Consider the following 25,521-nt stretch of genomic DNA (forward strand, 5'->3'; position numbering starts at 1 on the left):
TTGATTGCGCTTTTCATATTCGCTTTGTTCATTGCATGTTGGTACACATTGGTACATATGAGTATAGGGATTCCCCTATCCCAAACTATGATTGGAAAGTAAAGGACCAGAAGGAGACTGATGAGATCATCTCTCTGGTATCTCCTCTTTTCAGTATTTTCCTTGTCAGCACATGTGAATACAGGACACTGATTGGTCTACCTGAAGCATGCATTTGTTTTTTATATATCTGCCTATAGTGCAGCTTAAGTGGTTCTATGCATTAGGTAAAAAACCTTCTGTGTTCTGCACCCCAGCCCCCCTCCCCTTATACTTACCTGAGACCAATTTTGATCCAGTGCTGTACCCAATAGCAGTGGCTGTCTGCACTCTCTCCCTCCTCATTGGCTCAGACACAGCAGTGAGAGCCATTGACTCCTGCTGCTGTCAGTCACAGCCAGTAAGGAAATTGCAGGGGTTAGGTCCGAACCACGGTCTGTGTGTCCACTCGAGTGCCCCCATAGCTTGCTATGAAGGCAGGCGACGGAGGGAAGCCAGGAACGCTGGTGGGGGATCCGAGAACAGGAGGATGGGGGGTGCTTTGTGCAAAACCAATGCACAGAGCTGGTAAGTATAACATGTTTACTATTTTAAAAAAAAATAAAATGTAGGTTTTAATCACTTTAAAGATAATCAGTCATTGATGAGCATTTGCATCTGCACTCTTAAAAGCTTATATTAATGCAGTCTTACCTCTCAGGATTTCTTGATTTTTTTTTAATTATTTATTTGTATTTTCTCCCTATCAGAGCACAGGTATCAGGCTGAATCTCTGTCTGCACTCACTGCAATAGCAGACACTCAAGAAACATCATATAATAAAGGTGCTGTCAGAATCACATAAAAAAATAAATAAATATATATATATATATATATATATATATATATATATATATATATAGGCTTTGTTAATTGCCATCTGCAGCCTGCACTGGGTCAACTATAAGCCCTGAGTTCAGACAGAAGACTGGTCATCCTCTATGGGGGCCTCTCCAGCTTTTAAAATGAAAGTACTTACACGTTTGTACAGTAAGCTGATGTTCTATGTCAGGGGTCTCCATACAATGAGCCAGTTTACTGTCCTTCAGACTTTCAGGGGGGCCGGATTGTAGCCAGCGTGGGTAGAAAATGCCCTGACCCAGCATCAATGAGAAGGGTTGGTGGTTACTAGGAGGAGGAGTAATGCCCCATTATTGGTATTAGTGGCATAAATAGTGCCCCATTATTGGTATAAGTTGAAGACCTAGTGCCCCATTGTTGGAGCCAGTGGGAGGAATACTGCAACATTGCTGGTTTCAGTGGGAGGAATACTGTTGCATCATTAATATTAGTGTTAGGAATAGTGCCCCACCATTAATATTAGTAGGAGGAATAGTGCCCCACCATTAGTGCCCCACCATTAATATTAGTGGAAGGAATAGAGCCCCATCATTTTTATAGTAGTGGGAGAAATAGTGCCCCTCCATTAGTGCCCCACCATTAATATTAGTGGAAGGAATAGAGCCCCATCATTTATATTAGTGGGAAGAATAGTGCCCCACCATTAATATTAGTGGGAGGTATAGTGGCCCATCATTTATATTAGTGGGGGGAATAATGCCCCATCATTTATATTAGTGGGAGGAATAGCACCCCATCATTAATATTATTGGAAGGAATAGCACACCATCATTAATATTAGTGGGGGGAATAGCGCCCCATCATTTATATTAGTTGGGGGAATAACGCCCCATCATTTATATTAGTGGGGGGAATAGCGCCCCATCATTTATATTAGTTGGGGGAATAACGCCCCATCATTTATATTAGTGGGGGGGAATAGCGCCCCATCATTTATATTAGTGGGAGGAATAGTGCCCCATCATTTATATTAGTGGAAGGAATAGTGCCCCATCATTAATATTAGTGGGGGGAATAGCGCCCCATCATTTATATTAGTTGGGGGAATAACGCCCCATCATTTATATTAGTTGGGGGAATAACGCCCCATCATTTATATTAGTGGGAGGAATAGCGCCCCATCATTTATATTAGTAGGGGGAATAACACCCCATCATTTATATTACTGGAAGGAATAGTGCCCCATCATTAATATTAGTGGGGGGAATAGCGCCCCATCATTTATATTAGTGGGAGGAATAGTGCCCCACCATTAATATTAGTGGGAGGAATAGTGCCCCACCATTAATATTAGTGGGGGGAATAGCACCCCATCATTTATATTAGTGGGAGGTATCATGGCCCATCATTTATATTAGTGGGAGGAATAGTGCCCCATCATTAGTGCCCCATCATTAACATTAGTGGGAGGAATAGTGCCCCATCATTAGTGCCCCATCATTTATATTAGTGGGAGGAATAGTGACCCATCATTAGTGCCCCATCATTAACATTAGTGGGAGGAATAGTGCCCCATCATTAGTGCCCCATCATTTATATTAGTGGGAGGAATAGTGACCCATCATTAGTGCCCCATCATTTATATTAGTGGGAGGAATAGTGCCCCATCATTAGTGCCCCATCATTTATATTAGTGGGAGGAATAGTGACCCATCATTAGTGCCCCATCATTTATATTAGTGAGAGGAATAGTGACCCATCACTCATATCTGTGGCAGGAATTATGCCCCACTGTTGATGGATAAATTGTCCCAAAGGGCTGGATAAAGGCGAGCATTGGGCCACAGTTTGAAGACCACAGTTCTATGTCATTTAAATGCTCTGTATTAGGTCTTTATTTCACAAATTAATATTACAACAAAGTGTATCAGTGTCACTGTACAGAGCATGTTGACTGTTCTAATGCCTGGTACACACGTTAAGTTTTTTTTTGTTCAACCCAGCGGGCTTCTTTCACTGAGCTATTGTATTTTGACAGCAAGTCTACCCTCTACCCCCCCTACACCAGCAGAACACATTAATCAATGGCTGTGTGAACTGATAAAGCAAGTCCCTTTGACAAAGGCCAGTCCTTAGACCCGCTACTGTCGGAAGGACAGATGTACACATGGCCCGAATGTTGGCCAGTTCAACAGGATGTTGCTAAACTGATGCTAAACTGCGTTGTGTTATGTTAACTGAAAATTGCACAGTCATGCAACGCTGTACATAAAGGAAATTTGTTTTTTTTTCCACAAATAGAGCTTTCTTTTTGAGGTATTTGATCACCTCTGGGTTTTTTATTTTTTGTGCTATAAACAAAAAAGCCCCAACAATTTAAAGAAAAAACAAAACAATATTTTTTACTTTCTGCTATAAAACATATCCAATTAAAAAAAAAATCTACTTTCTTCATAAATTTAGTCCAAAATGTATTCTGCTATGTATTTATGTATTTATTTATGTATGTATATGTATGCAAAAGTTTTAGCGCCGACAAACTACTGTACATATGTTTTCTATACTAGTAATGGCGGCGATCAGCAGCTTATAGCAGGACTTTGATATTGTGGTGGAAAGTCTGACACTGACTGACACTTTGTGAGAACCAGTGACATTAATACAGTGATCAGTGCTACAAATGTACACCGTCACTGTATTAATAAGGGGTTAAACATCAAAGGGAAATCAAAGGGTTAACTGTGTGGATAACCAGTATTTTTGTGTACACAGTGTGTACTAGGCAATGTGCTGGATTTTATTCCCTGCTTTTCAGGGAAACAAAATCCAGCAAATGCTTTGTTTACATAGGCAGAGCTGTGTTCTGTCAGTCTCCTCGGCAATTAACGGGTACCAGCGCTCATCCGTTGGCCGGCAGCTGTTAGTTTCTGCTGTGACTAATCACAGCAGAAGTGACACGGCTCCAACACCAGGAAGTGCAAAATCAAGTATGCAGTTCATACATGATTTTGCACAGAACTACCACCCTGTAGCAGTACATGTGCTATAGAGTTATGGGGAAGTGGCATTAGTTTCCTAGCAGCCTTGTATAGGTTACTAAGCCAGGCAGTCCCCTCTTTGTGAGGTGAGAGAAAGGTGGTCAATCTGCAGTCTGTGTAATCTGATCTTTCCTGCCAGTGTCATGGATTGTTCTCAATCATCGACTGGGAAGACCAGGTGATGTCAATCTCAAAGGTTTTAAATGCCCAGACTCATCTGACCTTGCCCCAACAATCAGCACCATGGGTTCTTCTAAGCAGTTGTCTAGAAAACTGAAACTGAAAATAGTTGATGCTCACAAAGCTGGAGAAGGCTATAAGAAGATAGCAAAGCGTTTTCAGATGTCAATATCCTCTGTTCGGAATGTAATTAAGAAATGGCAGTCATCAGGAACAGTGGAAGTTAAAGCAAGATCTGGAAGACCAAGAAAAATATCAGACAGAACAGCTCGCAGGATTGTGAGAAAAACAATTCAAAACCCACGTTTGACTGCACGATCCCTCCAGAAAGATCTGGCAGACACTGGAGTTGTGGTACACTATTCCACTATAAAGAGATACTTGTACAAATATGGTCTTCATGGAAGAGTCATCAGAAGAAAACCTCTTCTACGTCCTCACCACAAAAATCATTGTTTGAACTTTGCAAATGAACATATAGACAAGTCTGATGCATTTTGGAAACAAGTTCTGTGGACCGATGAGGTTAAAATTTAACTTTTTGGCCGGAATGAGCAAAGGTACGTTTGGAGAAGAAGGGGCACAGAATTTAATGAAAAGAACCTCTGTCCAACTGTTAAGCATGGGGTTGGATCAATCATGCTTTGGGGTTGTGTTGCAGCCAGTGGCACAGGGAACATCTCACGAGTAGAAGGAAAAATGGATTCAATAAAACTTCAGCAAATTGTGGATGGTAACTTGATGCCATCTGTGAAAAAGCTGAAGTTAAAGAGAGGATGGCTTCTACAAATGGATAATGAAATCCACGGGGGATTACATCAAGAGGCATAAACTGAAGGTTTTGCCATGGCCTTCACAATCTCCTGACCTCAACATAATTGAAAATCTATGGATAGACCTTAAAAGAGCAGTGCGTGACAGACAGCCCAGAAATCTCAAAGAACTGGAAGACTTTTGTAAGGAAGAATGGGCAAAGATACCTCAAACAAGAATTGAAAGACTCTTGGCTGGCTACAAAAAGCGTTTACAAGCTGTGATACTTGCCAAAGGGGGCAGTACAAGATATTAACTCTGCAGGGTGCCCAAACTTTTGCAGACGCCATTTTTTTGTTTTCTGTTATTTTGAAAGTGTAAATGATGGAAATAAAATCTAACTTTTGTTGACATATTATAAGAATGTCTAATCTGAAATTTGATGCCTTTTGGAGATTTTTCCATCTTTCCTTGGCTTCTTTATGCACATTAATACAAATTTTTAGCTGGGGTGCCCAAACTTTCGATCCCCACTGTATATAATTACAAATGTGTTGTTTATAATGGGGGGGGGGGGTGTCAGGACAAGTCTGACCATTTGAGGAGAGCAGGCTGAGTTCTAGAGAACTGACCACGCTGTGCTCTCAAGCTTAGTGTGGTCAATTTGAAAAAATGACAGCAGAGGAAATTGCAGGAACACCAGGGATTTCACAAAAAGGAATCAATACAAAGAACAGGATATTGAAACCCCCCATATACACCATCCTATACCCACAGTTGATCCAGAGGAAAACAATCAAAAAACCCTCCAATAAAGCGTGATCCAATTCTCTGCAGTGGGGGGAAAAATTCCTTTCTGATCCCTGGGAGGCGATCAGTTATTCATTTGATAAACTACCTCTGCTGTTATGACCACTAAATATTATTATCCAGTTATATTATGTGCATTTAGGAATGCATCCAGGCCTTTTTTAAAACAATCTCCTGAGCAAGGATACTTTTTCATACAAGTTCATGGTACAGCAGGCACATATCAGGAATATAAAATGTTGGGGGTTACATATTTTTTAAATGACAAAAAACAAAATAGAAAAGCGCTCTTCAAATTATTATATCTCCGAACAGGTGAACACAAGAACTATATATTGCGAATGACTAATATGCCAGATAATATAAATGAATGTGTCACATAATAAAATTCAACAAAAAATATTCAATAAAAATATGTGAATAAGTGTCCAAAACTAATGTAAATAAATAAAAAGTGCAAATATTCTTGTTCATAAAACAATACTTCTTTGATTCACATTAGAAGAGAAGTTTAAAGAAAATATTGTTTTATGGACACAAATATTTGCACTTTTTATTTATTTACATTAGTTATGGACCCTTATTCCCATATGTTTTATTTAATATTTTTTATTGAATTTTTATTAATTTATGTGACACATTCATTTATATTATCTGGCACATTAATCATTCACAATATATAATTCTTGTGTTCACATGTTCGGAGATATATTAATTTGAAGAGCGCTGTTCTTTTTTGCTTTTTGTTACCTACTACCCTGTTTGCAGGGGCAAGATAGTGGCTCTTCTTGATATATCTTTTGTTTTATAGTTATATAGTATATTTTTTCTTTTGTGTGTAATTGGTCCAGAGGCGCTGTCTGCATCTATTATTTATCACATATTTTTTAAAACCCCAACAAAAAAAGTAACTCCTATTCTATCCAAACCCTCCCCTAAGAAAATTGGCTGGAGTTATGCTTTTGGCTGACCACCTACCTTCAGTAAGGGGTAAATATAAATTATTATTATGTGCGATATTTCACATTAACAGATTATGAACCACGTGAAAAATGTTAACAGTTATTTATTTAGCCCTGAACATAATGCAAAATAAAAAAAAATTACACACACACATATATATATTTTTATATTTTCTTTTTTTAAAGTGTTAGTGCAGCGCTAGCACTAACACTTTAAAAATTTCAATTCTGGGACCCTGAGTGCTTGCTGCTAGTTTTATACTAATATTTATATTGTTTTATATCACTTTAGTATTTTATAATATCATTACCATATTATTGCTAGCTGCTAGTTTTGTACTAATATTTATATTGTTTTATATCACTTTAGTATTTTATAATATCATTACCATATTATTGCTAGCTGCTAGTTTTGTACTAATATTTATATTGTTTTATATCACTTTAGTATTTTATAATATCATTACCATATTATTGCTAGCTGCTAGTTTTATACTAATATTTATATTGTTTTATATCACTTTAGTATTTTATAATATCATTACCATATTATTGCTAGCTGCTAGTTTTATACTATTATTTATATTGTTTTATATCACTTTAGTATTTTATAATATCATTACCATATTATTGCTAGCTGCTAGTTTTGTACTAATATTTATATTGTTTTATATCACTTTAGTATTAATATAATTACCAAATTATTGCTAGCTGCTAGTTTTATACTAATATTTATATTGTTTTATATCACTTTAGTATTTTATAATATCATTACCAAATTATTGCTAGCTGCTAGTTTTATACTAATATTTATATTGTTTTATATCACTTTAGTATTTTATAATATCATTACCATATTATTGCTAGCTGCTAGTTTTGTACTAATATTTATATTGTTTTATATCACTTTAGTATTAATATAATTACCAAATTATTGCTAGCTGCTAGTTTTGTACTAATATTTATATTGTTTTATATCACTTTAGTATTTTATAATATCATTACCATATTATTGCTAGCTGCTAGTTTTATACTAATATTTATATTGTTTTATATCACTTTAGTATTTTATAATATCATTACCAAATTATTGCTAGCTGCTAGTTTTATACTAATATTTATATTGTTTTATATCACTTTAGTATTTTATAATATCATTACCATATTATTGCTAGCTGCTAGTTTTGTACAAATATTTATATTGTTTTATATCACTTTAGTATTAATATAATTACCAAATTATTGCTAGCTGCTAGTTTTGTACTAATATTTATATTGTTTTATATCACTTTAGTATTTTATAATATCATTACCATATTATTGCTAGCTGCTAGTTTTATACTAATATTTATATTGTTTTATATCACTTTAGTATTTTATAATATCATTACCAAATTATTGCTAGCTGCTAGTTTTATACTAATATTTATATTGTTTTATATCACTTTAGTATTTTATAATATCATTACCATATTATTGCTAGCTGCTAGTTTTGTACTAATATTTATATTGTTTTATATCACTTTAGTATTTTATAATATCATTACCATATTATTGCTAGCTGCTAGTTTTATACTAATATTTATATTGTTTTATATCACTTTAGTATTTTATAATATCATTACCATATTATTATTTTCAATGTCATATATATATATATATATATATAAAATAATATGGCACATGTCTTTTAAAGAGACCCTGTCACTACACCATTTGGAAAAAAACTTTCCATCCTGCTCACTGTATCCAAAAACCACCGTCTAATTGACAAATCCAACAATTAGAAAATAAAACAAAGGTCCTTAAATGGAATCATTTTGGCCAAAATTCAGCTAGATTATGGCCAGCTTAAGGAAGGGGCTGTGCTAAAGAACTGATTTTCCTAGAGTAGTCAAATTTTCTAACACATTCAAAAACATATTGCAAATGAATAAAAAAATAAATTATAGAAGAAAAAGCCAGCAGAGGTAAGCATGTTAAATACTTGTTTTTTTTCACCTGAAATTTTTTAAGTAGGTGACAGTGTCTCTTTAAATAAACTTGATTGGCTCAATGGATAATTTACATCTTTGAGTAGAAGGTTACGTAGGATCTGCTCCTTCTATCCCCTTGAAAGATGGAAGCAGATAGGTGACAGACAGGTTTTAAATTCCCAGTGAAATGTAGCGAGGAAGATGTAATATCAGCAGCGTCAAAGCATTTATGGCTATTAGAGGTAAAGTGGATTACCAGTGCGCGAGAGGGGACATCAGGGAGAGCGAGACATATTGAGCAGCAAGAGTAACTGCTCGGAACGCAGCAGAGGGAGACAAGAGGAGGAGTGAGATTAATCACATACACGCAGGAATGGACTGGGGCACAGCGGAGATATCACATGGGGACAGAGACAGAGTACAGGATTATCTAGAAGCTGCTGGAGAAGAGCATCATTTACAATATGGACAAATCCCGGGTGGGGAGAGCGGAACTAAGGTCAACAGGGGGTAACCAGGCTAGTGATGTTAGTACAAACAGCTCTGAGATTATCCTGTCCCCCGACAAGCACAGCCACATGCTGCAAAAATAGGACACCTGTCCGCCATGTATTTCTTGTCACCATTTCATGTCACCTGTCATCGAATCCCAGCATCAGCATCTTCACTGGATGAATAGACGTAGCATGAAGTGACCTCTGTGCGAATAACATATCGCCAGACTGGCCCCATGCCCTGGGAAATGATCTCCCGGTGCAGGTTTCTGGTTTGTGAATGTATTAATATTTTAAAATCCAAACGATGAATTCCAGGCTAACAGCTGAATACACAGTCGAAAGACATTCAAGGTCTCAATTTGGCATTCTGTTTAGTCGTGTTTTAGACACCCATGCCAGACAGCCAAGCCAGGTCTTGGACTTGGTCCAAGGCACAACCCCTTCAGCCTGCTGATAGGACATACACAGTCATGGAATACACAGTCGAAAGACATTCAAGGTCTCAATTTGGTATTCTGTTTAGTCGTGTTTTAGACACCCATGCCAGAAAGCCAAGCCAGCTCTTGGACGTGGTCCAAGGCACAACCCCTTCAGCCTGCTGATTGATCATACACAGTCATGGAATACACAGTCGAAAGACATTCAAGGTCTCAATTTGGTATTCTGTTTAGTCGTGTTTTAGACACCCATGCCAGAAAGCCAAGCCAGCTCTTGGACGTGGTCCAAGGCACAACTCCTTCAGCCTGCTGATTGATCATACACAGTCATGGAATACACAGTCGAAAGACATTCAAGGTCTCAATTTGGCATTCTGTTTAGTCGTGTTTTAGACACCCATGCCAGACAGCCAAGCCAGGTCTTGGACATGGTCCAAGGCACAACTCCTTCAGCCTGCTGATTGGACATACACAGTCATGGAATACACAGTCGAAAGACATTCAAGGTCTCAATTTGGCATTCTGTTTAGTCGTGTTTTAGACACCCATGCCAGACAGCCAAGCCAGGTCTTGGATGTGGTCCAAGGCACAACCCCTTCAGCCTGCTGATTGGACATACACAGTCATGGAATACACAGTCAAAAGACATTCAACTCTCAATTTCCAGAAGAATTCGCATTCTGTTTAGTCGTGTTTTAGATACCCATGCCAGACAGCCAAGCCAGGTCTTGGACTTGGTCCAAGGCACAACCCCTTCAGCCTGCTGATTGGACAATGAAGAGACAGAAGCATCCTAATGAGTCAGTTTGCCCAGTTTCATGCAGAATTTCACGTTTGCTCTTTGTTCTAACTTGCTGCCCATGATGATATAGCAGACGTGGTAATGCATGTGTTCAGAATAGCACCAGGTGCACAGCTCCCAATGTACACAGGACAATGTCTTTTGGCACACTGACTTATGAAACTCGGTGTTTCCTGTTACTGTGCGTGCAGCCTTGTGCTGTCATCTGTTGGCATGTTAAAAAACTATTCTCAAAACATTTTGATACCACCCACATGGAAGAAAAATATATTTGAAATATATTTTAAAAATATTCTTCCTAAATATATTGCCATATATCTGAAATACTACAATTTTGGCCATATTCAATATATTTCACTATATATATATATATATATATATATATATATATATATATATATATATATATATATAAAACTGCATGTTGAAATGTGTTTTTATTACAAAATATATGAAATATATGAAAATATATTGCCATATATTTCAAATACTACAATTTTGGCCATATTCAATATATTTCACTATATATATATATAATTGCATGTTAAAATGTGTTTTTATTACAAAATATATGAAACATATTTTTAAAAACATATTTTTCAAATATACTATACGTCTTTAAAAATACAAATCTACATTTTTGGAATGCATTTACAGATATATGTAAAAATATAAGTTAAAATGAATTTTTTATATGTAAAAAAAATATCTGAAGAATATATTTAAAAATATATATTTTTAAAAATATATATTATTAAAATAAGTTCCTCAATATTTTTTTTAACATAAAAAAGTAATTTTAACATATATTTTTACATATATTTTTAAAAATACAAATCTACATTTTTGGAATGCATTTACAGACATACAGTATATTTGAAATATATTTTTAAAAATATTTTTCATATATTTTGTAATAAAAACACATTTCAACATGCAATATATATATATATATTTATTGAAATATATTGTGAAATATATTGAATATGGTCAAAATTGTAGAATTTCAAATATATGGCAATATATTTGGGAATAATATTTTAGAAATATATTTTTCTTCCATATGGGCACCTCATAGATTTCACTTCCTCCTGCTAAGGTGCCCAAGGCAGCTCCCTTTTCTGCCTATCCCTTGGCCCGACCCTGGTTGTAAGGCATCTCCAGGTTCCAATGCAGTGCCTCGGGCCATTCAGCTGAGCTTTCATGTATCTGTTCCAGGGGTCCCTGCAGAGGAAATGGGAGGAAGAGGGAGCATCACTGTGGGACAGTGAACCTTGGGATCAGGCACTCCCGGAAGTGTCGGATTCCGTTCCAATTGTAACAGAAACAATTGAGTACTGTCCGTGATACTTTTTTTATTTGCACTAACATACAATTTTTAGGACAAGCTTTCGGGGTATGTCCCCTTCTTCAAAGTCCAAGCACTACTATACAAATCACAAAGTTTCAGCAGAATGTTAGAAGGGATGAAAAAAAAAAAAGAGGCTAGAGATAAGATACAGCAAAAGCGAGGGGGGGAGGGGGGGAATACTACACTCACACAGAGGGAGTCATGCTTGAGCTAATAGTCTTAAAACTGTTGGATAATGAGTGAGGAATCCCATGTCCAAATTCAGGCCGTTATCTCTAGTGTCAAATAGAATTATCATTCTTAGTTCCAATTGTAAAAAATTTTTCAGCAACTTGATTTAATTTCTGAAAACACAGCAGCATGTGTGTATGTCTAAAATTGACAGTATTAAATGGTCATTAGAACGTGCTAAGTGGTGACAGGTTCCCTTTATAGGATACATATCTGCATTGATTTTGCTGCCTACATGGAATTCAGCTTTAATAAGCCATAAAGATTTCCAGCTAATTAGCACAGTATGGCTTAAGGTAAGCAATTAAGATAAACCTAGACCCCCTAATTAGTGGATTTCTAAAAAAAAAGAAATAATATGAAGCAGCAGCATGCAATTAATGGCTATATACACACACAAAAAGAAAAAAAAAAACAAATACAATGTACATTAACCACTTGCCCTCCAGAGGATTTGCCTCTCTTTTTCCTGACCAGGCCATTTTTGCATTATGGCACTGCGTTATTTAAACTGACAATTGCGTGGTCATGCAACGCTGTACATAAATGAAATTTATGTAATTTTTTCCCCACAAATAGAGCTTTCTTTCAGTGGTATTTGATCACCTCTACGTTTTTTATTTTTTGCGCTATAAACAAAAAATACCAACAATTTAAAACAAAACAATATTTTTGACTTTTTGCTATAAAACATATCCAATAAAAAATTTTTAAAATCAAATTCTATCTTAAATTTAGGCCAAAATGCATTCTGCTACATGTCTTTGCTAAAACAAATCCCAATAAGTTTATATTAATTGGTTTACGTGAAAGTTATAACGGCTACAATTGGCGGTATATATACTGGAATTTTTATTTACATTTTTTTTAATACTAGTATACTAGTCACAATCAGCGACTTATAGCGGGACTGCGGTGGGTATTCTGACACTTGGGGGGAACTGACTGTCACTGACATCCCTAGTGACACTAATACAGTGATCAGTGCTAATAAAAAGCACTGACACTTATGTCACTGGGCAGGAAGGGGTTAACATCTGGGGCAATCAAAGGGTTAACTGTGTGCTGTGTTTTACTTGGGAGACATGCTGCTTTGTATCTCTCTGCTGTGTTTACACACAAATCTCTCCCCTCTCAACCCTGCCAACGATCACCTAGTCTTGGCTGGGAATCTCCGGCCGGCACCTGGTGATTGACATCCCCAGTAACCAATAGCAGCGTGGGTAGGGCGGAAATGCAAATCATGTATATATACGTGATTTGCACAGCTGTGCCACTCTGTAGCAATACTTCTGCTATAGGGTGGAAGGCAAGTGGTTAAAAGAAATAAACTAAACTTCCCTAATATACCCAAACACCCACACCCTTTTATGAGCATAGGCACCTGGGACCGTGGGATGTAAAATTTGGACAAATTTTCCTACTCCCAGGGCCACAAGTGCTGCTTACAGCAACCCATAAAAATCAATGGCTGTACGCAGCTTTACCCTGGTATTTGCATAAGAACATGCATGCATACTGCTGTGGCCCCTGAGCACAGACAGCCTGCACCCAAGGTCATACATCCATATTCATGCATGTATTTATGCAAAAATCAGAATATACCTGTGTACAGATGCATAAAACTATTGATACCTATAGATGGCTGTAAGCAGCCATTGACTTCTGTGGCTCCCGAATTTCAAGTCTTCTAACCACGGGCATCTGTGTGCTAGACTCCAAATATATATATAAAAATGTATTCAGTTTTTTTTAATGCAAATTTCCCCTAAGCAGTTTCATGAGTCAAATTTTTTCACCTTTTGCTGACCTATCAGAAAATGCTAGATCCCATGCTGCCAAATCTGACGCAATGGCTTCAAGGCTTGAGTCAATAACATGTAGAACAAGTAAGCAGATAAGAACTTTCATCCTCTATCTGACTTCCCTGGTCTGCTTTCTTTTTTTTTAGGGGGGGGGGGGGGTCGTTGACATAGAATTTAATAAAAAATAACAGCCAGAGATTTCTGAAAATGCCCAGAAATAGTATTTCTACATTTACTTTAATGTCCATGTGTCAATCTCGGGACCAATGAAAAGATTATTGTTAAAGGTTTTTATTTTAGAGATGATTTCATTTCTTTGCAAAGTAGATGAAAGACACTGACATACTTTTTTAACCAGGTTGCTCTATATATATCCGCCTTTTTAATGCCCTTATGGGTTTTTTTTGTCATTTTCACTTCTATTTTTATAGGTTAACCTGAAGGAACAAGGCCGACTGCTACGCCAAGGGGAGTTTGTGATCTCCTACAGGAAGAGAAAGTGCCTCAGGAGGGTGTTCCTCTTTGAAGATCTGATTCTGTTCAGTAAAACAAAAAAGGCTGCCTCGGGAAAGGAAATCTATGTGTACAAACAGTCCTTCAAGGTAATCCAATGGTTTCTTGGAGCCATAGATAAGAGCATTCTTTAGAGCTGGCCATACGCAGTACTAATTTTGGCCGGTACCTAATGAATAGAGCTTTCTTTTGGTGGTATTTAATCACAACTGAGTACTTTATTTTTTGCTAAATAAAACAAAAAACACCTGAAACTTTTGAAAAAAAAAACGCACTTTTCTTTGTTTCTGTTATAAATTTAGCAAATAAATAACATTTCTTCATAAATGTAGGTCAAAATGTATTCTGCTACATTTCTTTGGTGAAAATAATAATAATAATTGAATTTGTATTTTTTTTTCAAATGTTTCTATTATTTATTTTCATTTTTATAAAATTTTTTCTTTTTTTTACTATTTTATTTTTCAGCACACTGTGACCAAAGCAATACAATGTTACCATAGTAACATTGAACTACTCTGGGCAAGTGATCAGGATTTTTTTTTTTCAAAGCGGAGTTCCACTCATCCTGTCAAAAAATAAAAGTCAGCACCTACAAAAGCTGTAGCTGCTGACTTTTAAAAAACAGCCACTTAGCTGTCCCTCGAACCTGTGGTGTGTCCCCCGCAGCCCGTTTCATCAGCTGTCCTGGATTCCAGGAGGCTGGCATCTTCAGTGTGGGCACCCGGCTGTGATAGTTTGCTGCTTCACAGCCAGGTACCCACTGCGCATGCGTGAGTAGCACTGCGCTTTATGAATGGTCCTGCAGTCTTCTGGAACCTGTCACATGTCCCAAAAAACTACAGGGAGGGAGGACACCTTCTGTTTCCAATCGCCTTCGATCGGTCCGGAAGTGGGAGTGGGTACCTGTCAAATTCGGGGATCCACCCCCCAAAGGTGCAAATCCTTAATGGGGAGCGGGGGAGCAGTCCTTAAAGCGGAACTTCCGCTTTTGGGTGTAGCTTCGCTTTAATACATTATGATTGCTAATACCAATATATTTCATTGATATTTGCAATCATTGTTTCTGAATGAAACTGATTCATTCAGTCTTTTGTTGTGATTAACTGTGATTTTATTTATTTATTTATTTATTTATTTATCGAGTTTATATAGCGCCAAAGGGTTTGCTCAGCGCTGTACAATAGGGGGGGACAATACATGAAACAGAACAGTAACATCAAACAGTACACAAGGGGTTAGAGGGCCCTACTCTTTCGAGCTTACAATCTAGGAGGGGGGGGGTAGAGGCACAGGAGGAAACGGCTGTGGGGGATGGAGTGGTAGGAGGAGGGAAGGGCAGCGGCTGTTAGGTGAGGGTGGGGTAGGCTTCCCTGAAGAGGTGGGTTTTCAGGGAGCGCCTGAAGGTGAGGAGGGACGGTGACAGTCTGATGGATTGGGGTAGTGAGTTCCAGAGGATGGGGGAGGACCTGGAGAAGTCTTGCAGTCGTGCGTGGGAGGAGGAGACCAGGGAGCAAGATAGAAGAAGGTCCTGTGAAGAGCGAAGGGTACGGGTAGGGTGGTACTTGGGAATCAGATCGGTGAGGTAGTTAGGGGCAGTGTTGTGGATGGCCTTATAGGTCAGGGTGAGCAATTTGAATTTAATGCGTTGGGCAATGGGGAGCCAGTGGAGGGAGAGGCAGAGGGGGGTGGCAGAGGTGGAGCGGCTGGTGAGGTGGATGAGTCTGGCCGCTGAGTTCAGGATGGTCTGAAGCGGGGAGAGCCTGCACTGGGGTAGGCCGGTGAGGAGGGAGTTGCAGTAGTCCAGGCGTGAGATAATCAGGGAGTGTACTAGTAGTTTAGTGGTGTCTGTGGTAAGGAAGGAACGTATCCTGGCGATGTTCCGGAGGTGGAGCCTGCATGTGTTTGTGAGGGATTTGATATGAGGTTGAAAGGAAAGGTTTGAGTCCAGAGTGACGCCAAGGACCTTGGCTTGCTGGGCGGGATTGATGGTGGTGTTGTTGGTAGTGATGGAAAGGATGGGGGGGGGGGCGCGGGCTGGGGGGAAGATGAGAAGCTCGGTTTTGGAGAGGTTGAGTTTGAGGAAATTGAGCGACATCCAGTCAGAGATGTCGTTTAGGAGGTGAGTGATGCGGGCGGAGAATGAGGGGGTGAGGTGAGGGGTGGATAGGTAGATTTGAGTATCATCAGCATAGAGGTGGTAATTGAAGCCGTGGGAGTGTATGAGTTTGCCAAGGGAGGAGGTGTAGATGGAGAAGAGAAGGGGTCCAAGGACAGAGCCCTGGGGGACCCCAACAGAGAGGGGGAGAGAAGGGGAGGTGGCACCATTGTAGGTGACACTGAAGGAGCGTTGGGATAGATAGGACGAGAACCAGGAGAGAGCGGTGTCTCTGATGCCAAGGGAGAGTAGTTTATTAAGGAGGAGGGGGTGGTCGACTGTGTCAAAGGCCGCAGAGAGGTCTAGGAGGAGGAGGACAGAGTAGTCGCCTTTGGCTTTGGCGGTTAGTAGATCGTTGGTGATTTTGAGGAGGGCAGTTTCGGTGGAGTGTAGGGGACGGAAGCCGGACTGTAGTGGGTCAGGGAGGTTGTTGTCATCTAGGTGGGAGCTTAGGCGATCGAAGACCAAGCGCTCAAGGAGCTTGGAAGTGAGTGGCAGCAGGGAAATTGGTCTGAGGTTGTTGAGGTCAGTGGGGTCCAGGGAGGGCTTTTTGAGTATGGGGGTGATGTGCGCATGTTTTAGGGGGGAGGGGAATACGCCAGTAGAGAGGGAGAGATTAAAAATGTGGGTAAGGGAGCGGATGAGGGAAGAGGGGGGTGACCGGAGGAGTTGAGAGGGGATGGGGTCCAGGGGGCAGGTAGTGAGACGGGCTTCTGAGAAGACTCTGCTGACTTCCTCAGTGGTAGTAGGGCTGAAGGAGTGCAGTGATGGGGGGGTTATGGTAGGCAGGGCCTTGGGTGTGGTGGGGGGCAGTGCCGTTGCGAGGTCAGAGGAGGGGAGAGATGAGGGGGTGATAGAAGGGGGGAGGCTAGATGGGGAGGTAGATTGCAAGTAGACTATGTCCTTGCGGATTGCGTCAATCTTGCTGTGGAGATGAGTGGCAATCTCGTGGGCGGTAAGTGAGGTACTGAGTGGAGGAAGGGGGGGAGAGAGCAGGGAGTTGAAGGTGGAGAAGAGTCGGCGAGGGCAGGTGGAGAGGGTGTTAATCAGGTTAACAAAGTAGGCCTGCTTGGCGGCGTGGAGGGAGGAGGTGTAGGTGAGGAAGGCAGATTTGTAGAGGGAGAATGTATGAGGGGACCTGGTTTTGCGCCATAGTCTCTCCAGCGCACGACTGCGACGTTTGAGGCATTTAGTGTGGTCGTTCTGCCATGGTTGGAGCGGTCTGGGTTTGATGTAGCGTGTGGTTAGGGGTGCCAGAGAGTCTAGTGTAGCTGATAGTGAGTCGTTGTACGTGGAGGTGGCTAGGTCAGGACATGACAGTGGAAGGATGCTGTCGTGTAGGCGGTCGGCAGCCGAGTGGAGGGGGGCTGGGTGCAGGTTGCGGAGGTTGCGGCTGGTGATGGTTTGGCGCACTGGGGGGGGGGAGTTGGGGGAAGGGGAGGTGGAGAACGTGAGGAGGTGGTGGTCGGAGAGAGGGAAGGGTGTGTTAGAGAACTGGTTGAGGGTACAGAGGTGGGAGAAGACGAGGTCCAGGGTGTTCCCATTGATGTGGGTGGAGGATTGGGTGTGTTGTGTGAGCGCGAAGGAGGAGGTTAGGTGGAGGAGTTGGGAAGTAGTCGGGGTGTTGTCATTGATGGGGATGTTGAAGTCCCCGAGGATGATGGTCGGTAGCTCAGAGGAGAGGAAGAAGGGAAGCCAGGCGGCGAAGTTATCCAGGAAGCGGGCTATGGATCCAGGGGGCCTGTAGATCACTGCGATCCTTAGGGGGGTGGGTGAGAAGAGCCGGATGCAGTGAGCTTCGAAGGAGGAAAAGGTTAGGGAGGGGGGGTTAGGGAGGACCTGGAAGGTGCTCAGCGGTGATAAGAGCAGGCCGACACCACCACCTTTGTGACCGCTCAGTCTTGGTGAGTGGGACCAGATGAGACCTCCATGGGAGAGTGCCGCAGGGGAGGTAGTGTCAGTGGCCTGTATCCAGGTTTCGGTGATGGCTAGGAGATTGAGGGAGCGGGAGATAAAGAGGTCATGGATGGCAGTTAGTTTGTTGCAAACCGAACGGGCGTTCAGAAGTGCAACCGAGAGAGGGGGGATGGATGCGGGGAGGAGGTGCACAGGTATGAGGTTGAGGGGGTTGCGGCGGCTGGCGGGGGCAGGGGGGTCCCTGGAGGGGGGGAGAGGTGGTGAGGGGCCAGGGTTCGGGGAGATGTCCCCAGCGGATAGGAGAAGGAGAAGGGTGAGGAGGGTGGCATGGGAATGGGAGGTGTAGGAGCGTGTGGGTCTGGTAGTGATTGGGCAAAGCTGATCACATGATACAGATGGGCTGTGATTTGGGAGGTGTAGGAGCGTGTGGGTCTGGTAGTGATTGGGCAAAGCTGATCACATGATACAGATGGGCTGTGATTTGCCCTGTCTGTATCATGTGACTGCCTTGAACAGTCACAGCTAACATAATTGTATACAATGACATGTATGACAGGAATGACAGGAAGCCACCCATTGTATGCAATTGACATATGATCTGCTGTGATTGGTTGAGAAGGTCATTGGGAGAGAAGGTGTTAACCCACAGGCTGAATGAAAAAAATCTATTTTTGTATGGATAGTTTACATCAGTAAATCAGTGATGTGTTTTACTGGGTGGGTTAAACTGACTGCTAAGACATTGTATTCTGACAGTGCAACTCTCCGCTGTAATAATACACTGATCAGTGTCTGCAGCCGCTGATCGACAAAAGTTGTCCAGTTTGTCGGTTCTACACAAGTCGATCTAATGTTCAACTTCAGGGATGACTACACATGCACTGAAATTCATCCGGTCTTTGCAAATTTCGACCCGTCTATGTCCGGATGCACAGCACTCCCACTTTGTGCTTACCATGGACCTTTCACCAATAATCCCTTCTGCAGGTGCACATACAGTAGTCCTTATTGTTCTCAATAATAATTGAGTAAATGGAAGGCATGGTACTCCCATATTCTCCAAGAAACCAAAAGAGGAAGGGTAATGATTCCTCTGCGGAACCCCTACATTGAGGCATTCTGGAATTTGGACTGGTATCACAATACTTTTGGCACTGCACTTGTAAACACAGCAGCTTAGGGCCTAGCATCATATACTGTATATGTTTTCCATGTTATTATTACAGGTACTTATATTGTGCTGTCAATTTACACAGCACTTTACATATATATTCATATCAGTCCCTAACCCTCAAGGGGCATACAATCTAAAGTCCCGAACTTGAATTCATACATACACATACTAGGGCCAATTCAGACAATATCCAATTAACCTACCAGCATATCTTTGGAGTGTGGGAGGAAACCCACAGAGGCACAGGGAGGACATGCAAACTCCAGGCAGGTGGTTCCATGGTTGGGATTTGAACCAATGATCCTAGTATTGCCAGGCAGAAGTGCTAACCATTTAGCCACTGTGCTACCAAGTACATGCATCCTGGTGTCTGTGAAGTTCTTGGTTTTGTTCACACCTGACCCAGGTCAGTCCCTTACTGCAGCCTCTTACCTTTTGATTGGCTACAAAAGTACAATGTTGGAGTCTGATTACTGGGGGGAGAGGAGAAGAAATGTTTCCTCCTGCATGCAGCAGACTTATGACATCATCTTAGCCTAGGCACAATCACTTTACTAGATCTTAAGGCACACAGATGCAGTTTTTTTATTCAACCATAGGGTTGAGCAAAAAAAAGAAAACCTGACATATTCTCACATCAACAGGAGCAATGTTGATGCAGGTGTAGCACCCTCTGTGTAGAGTGTAGGAAAATTTACTCGGGCTTCTCTGTAGGCAGAGGAGCCGGGGTTAATTTGTTTAGAGATAGTTGGCAGAGCTCCAGGGGCTGAGTCTCTGTTGCCTCCCACTGGCTTCTGGAACTGCTGGAGGGTTCTAGAACTTAGAGGGCGGAGGGTCAGAGATGATGCCTGAATATTTATGGAGTATCCTCCAATCCCTGGGTGAGAGTGGCCCAGAAGGTGGAGAGACAGGCCATAAATATTCTGGAGACTGGCCATGTGTGAGCACAATCCAGAGTCCAGTTGCCTGGAGAGGACCCCTATCTGGGGGGCTCTTCCCCAGGCAGAAGGAAGGAGCCAGAGAGAGAAGAAGTGAAAGCCTTACACCCTTCCAGCCTCAGCTAGGCTTAGCCAAAGCTATCCTGGGAGCCATTGAGTCCTGTTCAGCAGGGGGCCTGCTTTAGGATTCACCAAAGGGACTGCATGAGTAGCTTCAACCACTACACCCCAGAACCTGTTAGAGGAGAAGCAGCCAGGTGCAATACCCAGCTTGCTTATTGACAATGAACAGCTTAGAGCCACTTAAAGTACACCTCTTGCTTGGGGAATCTAAGGAACAGCCAGGTGCCTTGGCATTTTTCTACAGAGAGACAGCACCTGCATTCAGTGTTTTCATTCCTTTGTTACCTGTTAAACTGATCCGGTTATCCTACAAGAGGAAAGCCTAGTGATTTTCTGCTCCTCAAGTTGTATAAGTACAGTTCCAGGCATCCCATACCTTCCCATCTCCCTAATAAACCAAAAATAAAAAAAAACAAAACAAACAAAGCACCCTGGACTGATTTTTGGTGAATGCCAGAAAATTCCTGTTGCCTGGCTGTGCATGAGAGGCCGACTCAAAAATCTAGAGGCTCTTTCTGGGTTTAGCGCTACACATGGATCTCTCTCGTTGTGCTATTTTATTCTGACAGGGGGGGATCTCCCCTAGACAGAATACACTGATCAGTGCTCGCAGCCATTGGCTGTGAGCACTGATCAAATGCTGCTTTTCCAGCTTGCCCGTTTGACAGATGCCGGTCATTCTATTGAACAAAAAGCAGTCCACACGGACCAAAAGTCAGTTTTTTGTCCGATGTGTGCCAAACTTTAGTCATCTTTCACACAAAGGGTCTGATCAGGTCTGCCTGTCAGTTATTCTGGTGGACCTGTTCAGATATTCCATTCACCCCTATGGACCAGCAGGTGTAAGCGGACTCGTGTCATTTTACACCCACCTACCTTCAATCCGATGTGCTAAAAAAGAAAAATGGAGGGGGATCTGTTCGCCTCTGCCTAGGTGGTCCGGATCAGAGATAGTTGAGTGTATACGGACAGCGGAGTCTCTTTACACCCAGCCGTCAACAGAGCAGAGTGAGATGCGTCCGTGTCCACTCTGCATAAACTGAGCAGACATGGATCTGTCATCCACCCCCTGCATATCAGCAGATCAGTTGACAGATCCCCTGCTGAGCAAATTGGAATCTGATGAATTTGAAAGGGGCCTTAGGGTCAGCCTAAGTGTTAAGATGACTCGAAATTCGGTTGGTTCAGCAGGAACCAGCCAAATTTCAATGTACAGCCTCTCCTGATTGACAGATGTCAATGGACTGCTGTCAAACTGACTTGTTGGAATTTTTTTCTTGATCATCAGCTGCAAAAAAAATGGGCTGAAACCACTGATCAGTATATTCTGACAGTGGAGAGTTCCCTCTGTCAGAATGCAGTGCCTCAGTGGGGAGGATTCCTCTATCCACCTCACGTGTGTGGATGGAGGAACCTGTTCATTTTTTTTTCATCCAACCCTCTGGCTGACCAACAAGAGCCTTAGATTAAAAATGAAGATGGAGGGGGAGAGTAAAGTATATAGTGTGCAGCAGGATCTTCCTTGGAACACCTGACATCTACTGCTTAGTCTCGGTCTGAAAACCGATCCACTACAGATTGCTTCCCAGATCTGTGGCTAGTGTGCGGAAGAAAAATATATTTAATATAATATAATTTGAAAAATATTTAAAAAATATTCTTCCCAAATATATTGACTTACATTTGAAATGCTACAATTGTAGCCATATTCAATATATTTCAATATATATATATATATATATATATATATATATACACATATATACAGTATACTGCATGTTGAAATGTGTTTTTATTACAAAATATATGAAAAATATTTTTTTAAATACTTTTCAAATATACTGTATGTCTTTGGAAATACAAATCTACATTTTTGGAAATGACTTTTTTATATATTAAAAAAAATCTGAAGAATATATTTAAAATAATATATATTTTTAATAATATATATTTTTTAAATATATTCTTCAGATTTTTTTTAACATATAAAATAGCAATTTTAAGATATATTTTCACATATATTTGTAAATGCATTCCAAAAGTGTAGATTTGTATTTTTAAAGACATACAGTATATTTGAAATGTATTTTTAAAAATATTTTTCATATATTTTGTAATAAAAACAAAAACGCATTTCAACATGCAGTATATATATATATATATATATATATATATATATATATATATTTATTGAAATATATTTTGAAATATATTGAATATGGCTACAATTGTAGCATTTCAAATATATGGCAATACATTTGGGAAGAATATTTTTTAAATATATTTCAAATATATTTTTCTTCCATGTGGGGAACCTAGCCTTACTTTGTGAACCTAGACAAATAACTGTGACATAGTCATCAATATCAGATACTCTTGTGAAGAACTGAATTATGGAACATCTTTGTTAATTTACTGTATTTTCCATCTTTGACTTTTCTCAGACTTCAGAAATCGGCCTAACTCACACTTTGGGAGGCAGTGGACTCTGCTTTGAAATCTGGTTTCGAAGGAGGAAATCAGAGGACACGTACACTTTTCAGGCCCTGTCTGGTGATGTCAAGGAAGCTTGGACTGAGGACATACAGAAGATTCTGTGGGACCAGGCAATAAAAAACCGAGGTGAACTGTACCAGCTGCTACATATCAATATTACGGATGATGCTCATGTTATTGATCTTATTGAAATGAAGCACTTTTTATATGGCTCAGAGCTGTCAATTGTTTTGTATTGCCTTCTGAAAGCTTAGATTGCGTTAATGTCACCAAGGACACCTTATTCTTTTGAAAGGCATTCTCCATTATCAAGTCAGCTCTGTAATTAACACTGGTACACAGTGCTGTGGTAGTTCATTGAGAACTACAAGCTGACAGCTGCTAAGGCTGTTGGGACTTATAGTTCATTTATTCACAGAACACTGTAGAGCTCTGTGAATGAATGACGAGACCGTGTGGGCAGAGCCCCGCACCGACACACTGTTTTTAAGTGACAGCTGGTACGGAAAACTTCTCCCCGTACTGCTGTCAGGTTATATGCGGGCAACAACGGGTGGAACATGTAACATGTTCCCAAGGGTGAACTTATCCTTTAAAGAAGTAGCAGTCCAGGCATGAGGTATTTAAGGAATGTAAAAATATAATAGCCAATTTGGAGCCTTCTCTACCTTTTTGGATCAGTTTTTCAACAGTAATGCATACAAATACATAGAAACCTACAGTAAATGTGGAAAAATACAGAATCATTGAGGTTGATTTACCTAAAATTTAACTAAAGGCAAAACATTCTTTTTTTAGTTGTGGATAAAGTTGAGAGGGATTAGACCCCCTGTCAGGTTTTTATTGCCTGTGTCCCCATTAGGAAGATTAACCCTCTCTATTGTCCTGTTTACCGTTATCATTGAAAATAAAAGAAAATCGCAAATTTTGGGTTTTCCCCATAAAAGTAGTAGGGGGGAAATATTCAAATGGAGACACTAGTTCTGGTGACCTGGGGGTCCTCAAGAAATTCTTTCATTTGTAGGGATTTCCTCTCAATTCCTGTATTGGCTATAGGACAGGAGTAAAGGGAAAACTCTCCAATTTTGGAAGCAGGGTATTTATATACACTATATTGCCAAAAGTATTGAGACACCCCTCTAAATCATTGGATTCAGGTGTTCCAATCACCTCCATGGCCACAGATGTATAAAATCAAGCACCTAGGCATGCAGACTGCTTCTACAAACATTTGTGAAAGAATGGGTTGCTCTCAAGAGCTCAATATTCCACAGTCAACTGTTAGTGGTATTATAACAAAGTTGAAACAACTGGGAACAACAGCAATTCAGCCACGAAGTGGTAGGCCACGTAAAATGACAGAGCGGGGTCAGTGCATGCTGTGAATAAAAATGAATTTATGCCAAGTGAAAAGTTTGGTGGAGGAGGGATTATGGTGTGGGGTTGTTCTTCAGGGGTTGGGATTGGCCCTTTAGTTCCAGTGAAAGGAATTCTTAACGCATCAGCATACCAAGACATTTTGGACAATTTCATGCTTCCAACTTTGTGGGAAAAGTTTGGGGATGGCCCCCTCCTGTTCCAACAAGACTGCACACCAGTGCACAAAGCAAGGTTCATAAAGACATGGATGGGTGAGTTTGGGGTGGAGGAACTTGACTGGCCTGCACAGTCTTGACCTCAACCTAATAGAACACCTTTGTGATGAATTAGAGCGGAGACTGTGAGCCAGGCCTTCTCATCCAACATCAATGCCTGACCTCACAAATGCGCTTCTGGAAGAATGGTCAAACATTCCCATAGACACATTCCTAAACCTTGTGGACAGCCTTCCCAGAAGAGTTGAAGCTGTTATAGCTGCAAAGGGCGGGCCACTCAATATTGAACCCTACGGACTAAGACTGGGATGCCATTAAAGTTCATGTGTGTGTAAAGGCTGGCGTCCCAATACTTTTGGCAATATAGTGTATATGTGCAATTTTTGATACTATTTTTTTCAATATTTGACATCTAGAAAGATATTTTGTTTTTACTTAATTTATCTTACATGTTTTTGATACAACACATATGTCTTGTGAAAGCAGCTTTCCTTTGACTGGTATTCTAGTCACCTATTTTCTTTTGTATTAATACATCTGCTGCAGGGACTGCACTGACTTAGCCCTGGTTCACACTAGCATACAGGCTGCGGACTGGTAGCGGGTGCAGGAATCACACCCGTTCCGGCAACAGCCGAATTGCGCTCCTCTTGCAACATAAGATAATCATAAGATAAAATACCAAATGGTTTCATGTGTAATATATCTCACATTTTGATGAAATAACGTATACTTTAATTTAGTAGTGTTTTTTTCTGCATTGCAAAAAAAATTGCAAAAAAAGTTTGAAAAAAGCTAAGAGTTATGTTGCACTACCCCCTTAGGGGTTGCTGATGAATTTGGTCCCCCTATAGTCCTGCATAGCCAGGCAATCTGCATTCCCCAC

At 40.5% G+C, this 25,521-nt stretch overlaps 1 protein-coding gene across 1 annotated transcript in view; it reads left to right on the top strand.

Annotated features, from left to right (window-relative positions):
* Positions 1-25,521, top strand: part of KIAA1755 (KIAA1755 ortholog) — a 141,816-nt gene that overhangs the window by 99,145 nt on the left and 17,150 nt on the right. The window contains exons 17-18 of the mRNA XM_089673365.1: positions 14,153-14,323; positions 22,989-23,166. Coding sequence (XP_089529491.1) covers positions 14,153-14,323; positions 22,989-23,166 — 349 coding nt within the window. The remainder of the gene's footprint in view (positions 1-14,152; positions 14,324-22,988; positions 23,167-25,521) is intronic.

This window comes from Staurois parvus, unplaced genomic scaffold, assembly GCF_062004578.1.
Source record: "Staurois parvus isolate SC_StPar_1 unplaced genomic scaffold, SC_StPar_1.0 ptg000137l, whole genome shotgun sequence".
Taxonomy (NCBI): Eukaryota; Metazoa; Chordata; class Amphibia; order Anura; family Ranidae; genus Staurois; species Staurois parvus.